Here is a 13,063-nt window from a genome sequence, read left to right as displayed (position 1 = left end):
ATACTTCTGTGTGGCCATATAGCTTATTACAAGAGCAAAATGAAGGGATGGGATACCAGCGCATGTTCTAATCAAGAGACCAAGCTAAGCCTGGAGATGCACTTATTCCTTGGTTGTTTGCTGGTCTTCATTTAAAGCTTTTTGGTTAACACACAGTGATTGTACATATTTTTGGGATGCACTGTGGCCTTTCGGTAGGCATGTACGTTGCGTAATGATCAGAGTTGAGTATTGTGCATACCTCATTGCTTCTGTTTTCCAGTCTTCTAAAACTGTCCGAACAAATTCTTTTTCCTTATAAGGAAGTAGATGTGAGACTAAATAATATATACAGAGGAAGGGAGTTTTCTTACCAGGATTTAAAAAAAATAAACATTGGGGAAATAGTAAAGGAATACAAGGTTTTGTTTATAGTTTTAGAAATGTAGAAATGACAGATGCCTTAAATGAGCTTCCTTTGTGTCAGTTATAAAATCAAATATTTCAGTCCCTAATTCGAGACTTTTACCTCTTGAGGTTTTCTTAGGAGCTAGAAAAAGTTGTAGTTATGTTTTTTGGGGACTGACCAATATTTTGGTTGCAATATAGTCAAATTATTAGACTTTTCTAGAGCATGAATTGTAATTACATCTCTGTGAATTAATCGTTCTCGTTCTCTCTCTCTCTAAACCAAAGATAAGAGTGAATGTACCAAACACACTTCTGGGAGTAACCTGATTTCACCAGATGCTGATTACAGAGCTGGTTCTTCATTCGAGCTCTCTCCATCTGACAGCTCTGACGGCACCTACATGTGGGATGAGGAGGGCTTGGAGCCCATCGGAAACGTCCATCCCGTTGGCAGCTATGACTCCTCGGAAATGAACAGCATAGTATGTATGAGTTTGTATCCACTTTTGGGAATACTTTGGTTGCCTTACTGTATGAACTGGTGGTACTAACTAACTTAAAAAATTTTTGAATGAACTTTCCCAGCTAGGAAAATAGGAATTGATGTCTGTCAAGGTCAAGTGTCTGACCCTGAAACATAATGCAGTATGGAGAATGTGCTGGGTGACTTAAACGGATGCACGCACATTCATCATGAATACATACATTTATTTAGTTAAGCTTGGGCCATTCTTTCTCACTTAGGGAAGCGAAGGAGACATCTATTACAAGTAGTACAGCTAATATACCAGCATATGAATAAAGTATAATTGTGTTTAAAATGACTAAATGTAGTTCAGTATAAAATGTAGTCATATAATTCAGTATGTGATTTTCCAGAAAATCTTAATGGTAGCCTCGGTAGATATATTAAATTCCAAATGGTTTTTAGGTGTTGTAATTTTCTGTACTTTATACACCTGTGACTTGGAAATAATGGACATTGTTACTGCAATTTGTTGTACAAAGACAGAAAACATTTATTTATTTTCAAGTTAATTTAACATGGCATTGAGTGACCAGTATGTTAGAAAATACAAGTTCTTAACCACATCCTGTAACCACTTCCTTGACATCTCAATTTTAGTATATACAAAACCTGCTGCTATAAATTTTTTTTTTCTTTTTTCTCCCAAGCTAACATGTTTTTGAGTTTAACCTGAATCAGAGTGGCACAGGAACAGTGGAAGCATCAGCATTAACATCCATCCTATATATAACAGCTGAGTACAAACTTAACATCAGAGTTTCTGTGCAGTTACATCTTGTTTAACATTAACAGTCATAAATTGATACAGTTTTTTTGGGGGGGGGAGGGGAGAAAATTAAGCCAAAATTTAAACTTTGCAATATATAGTAATTAAGCATGGTTTTACAGAACTTTGCATTTTAACAATTAAAGAATAGAAAACGTTTAGGCAGGTGAGCAGGGAAATCCCCAACAACCCAGTGAGTGAGGAAGAATTTAACTCTACATCCTACCTAGTAAAGTCCAGGAGAAGCAAATAGCCTGACCAGTAAGCACAGGCTGAGCGATTATAGGCTAGTTGGCCTTTTCCCTGGCTGTTTCAGCTTTTCTATATCTGTATCTATGTCTCTCTGTCTATCTGAAAAGCCAAATGGGAAGCCTGATCAGTAAGGTACAAGCTGCCTGATTATCAGCTGGCTGACTTTTATTAGTCTCTGTCTATCTGAACTAATTTTGGGGCTCAGAAGCAACCCTGTTGGTTGGTATGCGAGAGGCCTGGGAGCTAAGGCTGAAACCAGGTAAGGACCAGAGGAAGCTCCTCTCCTGAGTCCAAGACAGAACATATTTAGAGGGAGTATCTTCATCTCAGACAGATGAGGTGCAGCAAAGATTACAATTGTGTCTTACAATTGAAATCCTTTTAAAGTGTGGGTGATGTGCAAAAGAAAGTATGTCCAGCAGATGGCAGCAACAAACCACTCGGTACTTGACACTTTTTAATGATGTACTGTCTTTATTTCTCTGTTCTACAACTGACAACAAAATAGCTTCCTCTACAAAGAGTTCAGAATGGGTATATTGCTCTTTGCTGTGTACAGTTCATGAGTTTCTTCTTGGTCAGCAGGGTTCTGAATATGGAATAGGAAGTGACGAAAGTGCTGTTTTCTGTGCTTTCACTAGATGATTTCAGCTCCAAAAGAAGACCATGGCTAACGAAATGTGCCGAGCTCGCCTAATGTGGTGGTGCATTTGTAATTTTTTTCCTAGAGTTCCATTAATTGTTTGATTTGTCTGTTGAGCTTATGTTGTTAGATAACCTTCTTAGAACTGCTTTTCTTGGTGAATTGGACTTTTCAATCATTATTTAGTGATTTTTTTCTTCCTGCTTTTTGTCCTAAAACCTTTTTCAGATATTCTTACAATTCCAGTTTTATTTACCAGTTTTATTTTTTGTATTTTCCCTCCTTTCATGATCAGCCTTTTGAATGCATAGCAAATAGTTCATTATTTTTTAATATTATAATTTGTCTTTCTCTTTTAACCAGTGCGTTTAGTCCGGTTACATTTGCATTTATTGATATACTTGCACTCTTCCTAGTTTTGTTTGTATTGTATCCCAATATCTGTATTTTTTCCTTTTGCCTTTCTTTTTCTAAAACAAATTACGTGTTACTGTCTAATTAAATTGACAAGGAGTTTAGCGTGTTCTCACTTTTCTTGTTCACTGTGACAGTAAGCATTGCAAGCCAGGTCACGTGAAAAACTGTGACCCAACTCTGTGACAACTGTGTCACTGGCACAGTTAAGGGTAGGCAGCTCTTCACACCAGCCTGTTATGTTGTTTTCGTAGAAGGGCTTTTTTCTAAAGGAAGTGGACTATTATTGGACATTCTGGTTCAAGCATTTTATCTCATCGGTGTCCTCAACAAGCCATTGTACATTGATTACACTGCATAACACTACGCTGGAATCCCAGGTCTTTGTAATTTGCGTGTGATAAAATGCACAGATCTGACAGATACACTGGAGAAATTTTCATGCTGCTATTGCTAATCACCAGTATCAGCATACATCCTGTATGTTCTAGTCCTGTCCGCCAGAGCACTCCCTCGCTGTTCCTTCCAGCCATTCTCTCCTGGAGAGGAACAGTCACTGCTGATTAGGCTTGTCTATTCTTAAACTCCCTGTAAGTCAAGTTGTACCCTGCTACAATTTTATTATAGCTTCCTAAAGATTTATTTCTTTTTATTGGAAAGGCAGATTTACAAAGAGAAGGAGAGGCAGAGAGGAAGATTCTCCATCTGCTGGTTCACTCCACGATGGCTGGAGCTGACCAGAGCTGAAGCTAGGAGCCAGGAGCTTCCTTCTGGCCTCCGAAGTGGGTGCAGGAGCCCAAGGCTTTGGGCTAATCTTTGCTGCTTTCCTAGGCCACAAGCAGCTGGTTTATAAACTGGCACCCATATGGGATCCTCGCACTGGCAAGGGGAGGATTAACCAATTGAGTCTTCACACTGGGCCCTATATTTAGCTTCTCTTTGTCAACATTAGGTATTTGTTAGTATGCAGATTGTTCATGTCATTTCATACTTCGTGTCCAGTTTTTTTTTGGCAATTAGCGGATTGTATTGTTACAGAGATTTTGCTGTTATGTTCTGTTGTGAACATTCATTCATTTCCATTGATAAGATAGGCAGGCAAAGGCTCCTTTACATGTGGTTATATATGCGAGAATTGCCGGTTTTCCACGGTGATTGTACCTCTACATACCTTCAGACAGTACAGTGAACATTCTGGAAATGTGTTGTTCTGAATGTTAAATTTGCCGTGCATAAACAGTAGAAACAATGTGATTTATGGTGAACATTCATTTTTCTTCCGGGAGTCTGGAATTTCTGCATGACCAGTCTCCAGTAAAATCCCAACACTGGTTTCTTAGGAATCCATGGAGGATAACATGTTGGGTAAGTCATCACAGCTTGTTGCTGGAGGAGTTAATATCCTGTGTGACCCCATGGGGAACTCACTGCTGGTTCTCTTCAGCTTTTTCTCCTGTGTCTTTTTCTTTGCTTGTTTTGTTTCATTTTACTGGCATATGTTTTATCCATTAATATGATTGTGAGTCGTCTTAATGAATCTTCTCCCCTGAGATGTTCCCAGGGACCTCTAACACAGGTACACAAAGGATATTACCTTCTTTTGGTCGTCTTCATATATGTGTATGTGGGTATAATTTTAAAAGACGTTTATTTTACTTGAAAGTCAAAGTTACACACACACACACACACACACACACACACACACACACACGAGGGAAAGAGAAATCTTTACTGGTTCACTCCCCAATTGACTGTAACAGCTGGAGCTGAGCCTTTCTGAAGCCCGGAGCCAGGAGCTTCTTCCAGATCTCCCACATGGTGCAGGGGCCCAAGGGCTCAGGCCTTCCTCAGCTGCTTTTCCAGGTATTAGGCAGGGAGCTGGATTGGAGTGGGACAGCTGGGATGGCCACCTGTGTCCATACGGAGTGCCAATGCTGCAGCTGGGGGACTAGCCTTCTGCATCACTGTGCTGGCAATGTTCTCGTATTTTCATCATCCTCCTTTGAAATATCTATGGACCAGTTACTAGTACCTTCTGTTTCAGACCGAGAAAAATTCCAGAGAAATGGAGTAAATTGCTAACTGATAGGTTAGGAACTAGTTCACTGGTTAGTCTCAGTCTGATGTTATTAATGTTTAGCCTACTTGGGATGACTGAACATTTTTGAAATAAAAACTTAGTTGGCATTTAACTTTTTTGAATATAAAATACAGTTTCTTTTTCCTTGGTAGATATTATAATTTCATGTGCACAATATTAGGCAAAAACATTTTTTCTTTTTGTCAGTTTCAGTAGCCCACCTCAGAATCCTTTTTGTTACAGTGCTTTGGCCAGTCTGAGAGCTGTCATCGAAAAGGAATTGAACTTGAACTAGAATGACACAGTGATGACTTGCTAACACTAAAATATTTAGAAAGTGATAATTTTGAATCATCACGTGTAGTACTTTTATTTTTGGAACGATTTTTATAGGAATCCTAAGGAAGCGTTTGAATCAGATGGTCTCTGCAGGTATCTTTTTCTGTTTTGTTTTTTACCCACTCTTTGCTTTGTCTTCATTAGTAGGCAAGTGTAATTCTTTATCAGTGAAACAAGTCTCCTAGTGTTTTTTAATTTCTTTCTGTATTTGTATTTCCCATCTCTGATGGTGATAACCCTGCCATCTGTTATCTGTAAAATGTTTACTTTTGTGAATAATCTTAATTTCCCTTCTTTGCCACCTTCTCTTGTTTTTATTGTTGTTACTATTCTTAGCCGTGATACAGCTGGTAGGTTAGGGCTTCATACTTTCCTTCCCCTTACTCCCTCCCCTTCTTCCATCCCTGTTTCCCCCCGTATTTCCCTCCCCTCAGCCCCCATATAACAGTACAGGCCTTCAGCTGCAGTCACTGTTTCTTCCTCTGGCCCGGAAGCTCCTGCCTTGGGCCACGCTTGCCTGAGTGACTTCCCTAGCCTCTTCGGCTCTGATTACCTTCCACGGTAGGCCATTGCCCTCAGGTGTTCTGCTCACCCAGCACTGCCTGCCTCCAGGACTCTCCCTTCTCCTCGGAGCGTGGGATCGCTGTCCTCACGTGCCTGGGCCTGCTCCGCCCTGCCCGGGTGAGCACTGACGCTGTTTAGCATTTTTTGGGTTCCCTTGTTCATCTGCTACTCTGTGTATGCCTTTCCCCATGGAGTTGTTGACATCCTAATCTTAACAATATAGAGTATAAATATCCTACTAACTTTATATGTATCTGTTTACTATCAAAGTGCATGACCTAAGAATCATGAAAGATACTTCTCTGTATAGTCAGTTTTATAGAATACGGATCATTTTATATGATTATGTGCATGCTTAGGTCTAAAAGTACCCAAGAGCCATCAAAAACTGCATTTCTTCAAATCTCGGTTCAGTTTAGAATTTGTTATACATCTCTACATTTTTTGGATTTTTTTTTTTAGGAGAATGTAAGTTAAATTACTTTATTGTCACTGCATTGATAAGTGCATGTTTAAATTATAAAATTAATCAGGAAGGTACACAGTATCTTGTTTTGGAAGAATTTGTAAGAATTCTGGGGTCAGCTTAGTCCTAAGGATTCAAAAAATCCATTATAAAATTGATTCGAAGAGGGGAATTACCTAATTTTGGGAAATTTATGGGAAATTTGGGAAAATTATGTGTATTTGGGAAAATATAGAACTCATGATGCTATGTTTGTTGTGAGTTATAAAGAATTTGTTGTCGGGCCCGGCGCGGTGGCGCAAGTGTTTAAGGTCCTCACCTTGCACGCCCGGGATCCCATATGGGTGCCAGTTCTATCCCGGCAGCCCCGCTTCCCATCCAGCTCCCTGCCTGTGGCCCGGGAAAGCAGTTGAGGACGGCCCAAAGCTTTGGGACCCTGCACCCGCGTGGGAGACCCGGAAGAGGCTCCTGGCTTCGGATCGGCATAGCACTGGCCGTTGCGCTCACTTGGGGAGTGAATCATCGGACGGAAGATCTTCCTCTCTGTCTCTCCTCTCTGTATATCCGCCTTTCCAATAAAAAAAATAATAATAAAAATAAATCTTAAAAAAAAAAACAAACAAAAAGAATCTCACTGAGCCACAGCCAAGGTGGCAAAGCACAGATGGAGACGCTGGGGGAAGAATTTAGGCCAGCTACTTAGAACTCCATCTCAGTTTCAAGGGTCCCAACTTCCTGGGCTGTCATCTGCTGCTTCCCAGACACATTAGCAGGGGGCTGAATTAGAAATAAAACAGCCAGAACTAGGGCCCAGTGTGATAACGTAGCAGTTAAAGTCCTCTCCTTGAACGCGCCAGGATCCCATATGTGTCTCGGTTCCAATCCCAGCAGCCCCGCTTCCCATGCAGCTCCTTGCCTGTGGCCTGAGAAATCAGTGGAGGACGGCTCAAAGTCTTGGGACCCTGCACCACATGGGAGACCCGGAAGAGTCTCCTGGCTTCGGATTGGCTCGGCTTCAGCCATTGTGGTCACTTGGAGTGAACCATTGGAGAGAAGATCTTCCTTTCTGTCCTTCTCTCTGTATATCTGCCTTTCCAATAAAAAAAATAATAAGTAAATCTAAAAAAAAAAAAAGAAAAGAAAAAACAGCCAGAACTCAAACCAGTGCTGCAGTGTGGAATTCCATTGTCATGGGAGCTCTGTGTCACACTTCGGTCCCTTTTAAATCTATGATATACATAACATTGTGTAATGTTTTCAGCTGATGAGCACTCTGATCACACAGTATAATGGCATATCCTTCATTTACCCATAAGTGAATGATGAACGCATCTATTAGCTTTTATTATTGATTGTCTTATATTGATAGCTACTTAAAATTACAGGTTTGGATTCTTTCTGGTGGAGGAAGAAGACATCTGTTTGTATATTTGTCTTTTTCCTGTGGGTTGTTTTCACGGCCTTGATTATTTCAGTTGTCTTCCTTCCCTTTGTGTTCCGTTTGAGATACATCGTAGTTTCCTTGTCAGTATGGAGAGTTTCTGTGATGCTCCAAGGATTTCCATACTTGTTCTCAAATCAGAAGCTTAGCTATTGGATGATTTTCACCTGGAAGGGAAAATATAATTTGAGTTGCATTTTTCAGATGCTCTCTGTGTGAAGGTTGGTTGGAAGGGAGCTAGTCAGGGTGTTAGATGCTACTGTTCTGTAGACATGATAGTGGCTTGTGCTCCAAGCAGTGACTAGTGGAGATACAGAAGGAAGGCCTTGTTTCCAATACTGGTTGGAGGATATTATTGCCCAGGTTCCATTCCTGATTGAACGTAAAAGAGAAGACATCATTTGCTCGTGTTTGAGATCATAGCCAGTGTTACTTTTTTGTCAGCTTCCACATTCCTTCTGATGTGAAACGTAAACACTGCTGGGCTTTCTTCTCTCCACAACCTGCTCACACCTTGTTCCAGTCTGTCTAGTCACTTCTAAGCTCTATGTCTACTGTAAACCTTGAAGGTAGCTGATACTGAGTTATCTCTCTCATCATTTTGTTTGTGGCATGAAGTAAGGACTCATTATTTCCTTGTTGAAACATGGAAGCCATGATGACACATGATAAATTTTGCCATTTAATTAAAAGTAGAAACACTGAAAATGAGAAGATACCATTTGGTCTTTTTTTCATGCACATTGTGACGTAGCCCGTTTACCAAGGAAGTGTCTCAGGAGTCACATGTCATAATAGCAAGCTGCAGGTAACTCAATGTGATGCTGGCATGGCTGTGACGGAGGAGGGGCAGCTTACAGAAAGCCGAGACAGTCTTAAGATAGGTAAATGGACATTTGAAACTGGCAGTTCTTGCTTTCGCCTACATTCTGGCAAGGAATCACGGGGTGTGAGAAGCTGGCAGGGGTCTGCTCCAACTAAGTTGTTACCGATAGGGGGACAGGACCAGACAAGGAAACTAAATGTTTCTCAACAGGTGTCTCCTCCCCCTCCCACTCCCTGAGAATCTTTCCTGTACATTTAATTAACAGCATAGGGATTTTTATATTATTAGCATAACTTTTATGTTTGAAAAAGAGTTTAAGTTTACCGTATTTAGCTGTTATTTAGAAACATTAATATTGAATGAAAACAAATAGATCTAAGGATGTTGTAGATTAAGTATATTTCGCTATGAAGTTTAACTCAGTAATTATTTCTTGAGCATTTGCTCTATTCCAGACACTAACTTGTAAGGACACCAAGATAGAAGAGGTTGTCTGTCCTTAGTGGGTTCACAGTCTTGTGTAACAGGCAGGTATAGAAGGATTTTTTTTTCAAAAATTTAATGGGTAAAATGTATATTATGAAAAAGTATACATGGACTAGGGCTGGCCAGGCTGAAACCAGAAATCTAGAACTCCTGCCAGACCTTGTGCCTAGGTGCCTTGGGCTTGGGCACTCGGCTCAGTTTCTGGTGGTTTCACAGGCAGACTACCAGGAAGAGGGGTCAGAAGCAGAGCAGCAAGAATGCCAGCTGGTGCCCGTATGGGTTCCTGGCATCCCAGGCAGCCGCTGTGCCTGTGCAGAGTCCTGCCTTCACCCAAGTCATGGATTGCTAAGAGTACCAGGTGTGCCGTGACGAGTGGGTAGAGGCTAAGCTGGGGAATGCAGAGAAAAGGAAGAAAAAATTTGTATCTCAAACTGAAAATGTAAATATTAATTATAAATTAAAAAATTTAAAGTGTAAGACAGATACAGTGTTAAGTATACCAATATTTTTATTTCAAATCTTCATTTGTTTTCATTTGTATATGACACCATAAACTTACTTTTTCTGAGCAATTTTTGCTTCGTACATTTAGCATTGATAACCATCTAAGTCAAACCTTTTGTTTTAGAGAGTTAATGAGTTTTAAAGTAATTTGCTAATAAAACAAGAGAAACCTGTCATGATACCTTGCATAGAACAGATGCATAATTAGTAATATTTGTGGAGAAAATACAGAATTCTGTGAGTTGGATTACATACACGTGATAAGCTTGTTATAGTTATTGAGAATACTGAAGATAAGCATTTCAATGTCTTTTATCAACTGGCTGAATTGTAAGAATTGTAGAAGTTGCTGTTTTATCCTTAGTGAATACTTAAACTTTTTTTGTTTTTGTTTTGAAAGGCAGGGAGAGAAATCTTCCATCTGCTGCTTGACTCCTCAAATGGTTACAGTGTCTGGGGCTGGGCCCTGGGAAGTTCGAAGCTGGCTGTTTCTTCCCCATGTCTCACAGGAGTACGGGGACCCAAGCTCTTGAGCCATTCCCTGCTGCTTTCCCAGGCACATTAGCAGAGAGCTGGGTTGGAAGAGGAACAGCCAGGACTTGAATCATTGCCCATATGGGATGTCGACATTGTAGGTAGTGGCTTAACAAGGAGTTAACTTGTTAAGCCACTATGTAAACCCTAGAAATTAAACATTTAAACCCTAGAAATTAAACTATGTAAACCCTAGAAAATTAAACATTTAAAAACTCAGGCTATCCTGTGAGCCTGCAAACTACTCTGTTGAGTGTTGATCAGAGTGTTGTATGGGTTAGGCAATCCTCCCCCGAGCTTTCTCCCTTGGTTTTAGCAGTGAGATCGTCTGCATTTACAGCAGCAGCTGAGCGTGGTAGTGTTGCAGAGAGGTACTGATGGAGAGTGCATGGTACCTTGCCTACCTTCAGAATGTGATGCAGCAGAAGATAGCAGAACATCAGGCCAGCTACTGTGAAACCTGCGTTTTAGCCCTAGATGTGTAATGAGTCTTGGATAGGGAACCTAGAGGATCCTTATAGCAAGTCAGTTGGGATTTTTCTCAGCTCTGAAATTCTGATTTTTTTTTTTCCCTTCTGGGGCTGAACTTGGTATTGCTTTCCTTAATTTTGGTGCTGGAAGAAATGAGAAGAGCTATTTTGAAAACATATTTCTTCTGCCCAAAAATTTCTCATTTTTAAAATTATATATATATATATTTGTTGTGGTTCTCTTTCTTGGTGCTTAGTAGCCTTCTTGGCTAACGTTAGCATGTTAAAATAATTTTTCTGCTTATCAGATAGGACATATAATATAGGTTGCAGTTTTTTTTTAGTTTTTTTTTGTGTGTGTGTGTTTTTGAACTGATTTTACATATAGGGAAATTTTAAGGAATGGAGTTCCTGTAAAGATCTCATCCATATCCCCTAATGTTTATATATTGTATAACCATAGTACAGTGATCAAAACCAAGAGATTCAGTTAGACGTATTAACTAATCCACAAATAGTATTTAAGTTTGGCCATTTCCTCCGCTAACATCTGAATTGCCTGGCCCACAGTCAGATTTGGTTGTCTGTATTGTAGTAACCCCAGGAGGATAGTTGTTGTGAAGAGGGTTAACCCATGAGTTTGTAAAGTGATGCCCGGTTGGGGTGGCATGAATGTGCTTTTCACACTGAGACTGTGATCATTTGTCCTTGGCTAACTGCCACAAGGATGATGCTATTCCATTTTCAGTGCTCCGTTTTTAAGAAGCTCATGATCTGGGTTCGTGTCGCTTTCAATGATGTTAACTTTGACACTTGATTAACGTGGTATTTACCAAGTTTCTCTAATACAAAGTTATTCTGTATTTCCCTTTAATAATGGATTACTGTGCTGGAGCCAGAGGCGTTGAGATTTTGAAGCATTCCTTTGTACATTTAACTTTAGCATTTTACTAGAACTCTGTAAGGAAGAGCTGTATCTAAATGGTCCAAATCAGAATGTGTATGTGGGTATTTCTTTTTATTCTGTATGTGTAATCCCTTATTACTCTTAATTTGTTCATTATTAGCCTGAATTTTGGACATCTGAAAAGGTTCAATATTTGGATTTTTGATGTCCCTTCGACTTTTTCTGCCTTGCTTCAGGTTTTGCTTTCTTGTGTTTTGACCACTTTCTTATTCGTTTCTGGGACCTTGAGTATTAGAGGCTCATCGTGTGTTTTCTCTGTTCCAGCCCCAAATCATCGTTGAGATTTAGAAATGAAGCTCGTGTGGCTAGGTATTCAGAGGCGACACAGATATTATATGTGTCAACACAGATCTGCTTACTTCTGAGTCTGTCTGTGCGTTCCAAGAGTTCATCCTGATACCTTGGGCACAGTGCCCGAGAGCTCATGCTAGCCGTTCTCTTAGCGAGTGAGAAACCTGGCTATCCACCCGAGTATTGACTTAGTTGTTTGATGCTAGTGTATGTGTGTATTAGGAATGTAGTATACAATGCACACGAGGAAATGTAACACAAAGTACGTATTGTTGGCATAATGTGTAGTATTTGTGTGCATACTCACAGTTTCAGAATGGCTAACGTGTAGGTCGTGACAAAAGTGAAGAGAGTAGCGGGGACTTGTGAGCTCGCAGGCAGTTGGTCAGAGTCTGTGACTGAGACGTGGAGTAAAGCTGTTCTTGTGGAAGATGTGCCCGTAAGCCTAACTCTGGATAGTTAATACGAGAAATTATTGGAATTAGTGTTTAGAAAGTTGAATTTGCTAGAATGACCATAACTGGTTGAAATGTGATTTGGGAAGAGTAGGGCTGAAAAGGCAAGAGATGAGTAAAATTTCATTTTTGGCTAGCTTCCTGCTTGCTTGTAAGAAATTGCAGCTATGCCATAATTTATTACTAAATGTAAATAATATGGGATGGAATTTAAAAGGTAGTAGATTCAGAGGTGATTATTTATTGGATACATTGGACAATACAAAATAATTTTTTTAAAAAGCTAAATATACGGCCATTGTCATTGTTGCCTATAATTGTGAAGATGAAAGTAATTGGGCCCCGCACAGTAGCCTAGTGGCTAAAGTTCTTGTCTTGCATGTGCTGGGATCCCATATGGATGTTGGTTTGTGTCCCAGCTACCCCACTTCCCATCCAGCTCCCTGCTTGTGACCTGGGAAAGTAGTCAGCTGGACAGCCATGAGAGCCTGCACCAGTGTGGGAGACTTGTAAGACACTCTTGGCTTCTGGCTTCAGATTAGCTCAGTTTTGGCTGTTGTAACCACTTAGGGAGTGAATCAGCATATAGGTCTTTCTCTGCTTTCTGTATAAACCTGCCTTTCCAGGAAAAATAACTAAATTGAAA

At 40.2% G+C, this 13,063-nt stretch overlaps 1 protein-coding gene across 3 annotated transcripts in view; it reads left to right on the top strand.

Moving 5' to 3' along the window:
- The window catches only part of CCSER2 (coiled-coil serine rich protein 2), a 109,460-nt gene that overhangs the window by 32,196 nt on the left and 64,201 nt on the right, over positions 1–13,063 (top strand). For 2 of the 3 annotated variants that reach the window (XM_040970478.1, XM_040970479.1), the window contains one exon: positions 676–872. In XM_040970478.1, the coding sequence (XP_040826412.1) occupies positions 676–872 (197 nt within the window). Of the gene's footprint in view, positions 1–675; positions 873–7,590; positions 8,769–13,063 lie in introns of those variants that run through there. The other variant, XM_040970480.1, reaches the window with a different exon arrangement.

Source organism: Ochotona curzoniae, unplaced genomic scaffold, assembly GCF_017591425.1.
Source record: "Ochotona curzoniae isolate NIBS_2020 unplaced genomic scaffold, NIBS_Ocur_1.0 scaffold_4763, whole genome shotgun sequence".
Classification (NCBI taxonomy): domain Eukaryota; kingdom Metazoa; phylum Chordata; class Mammalia; order Lagomorpha; family Ochotonidae; genus Ochotona; species Ochotona curzoniae.
This window is presented reverse-complemented; position numbering and strand designations above follow the sequence as displayed.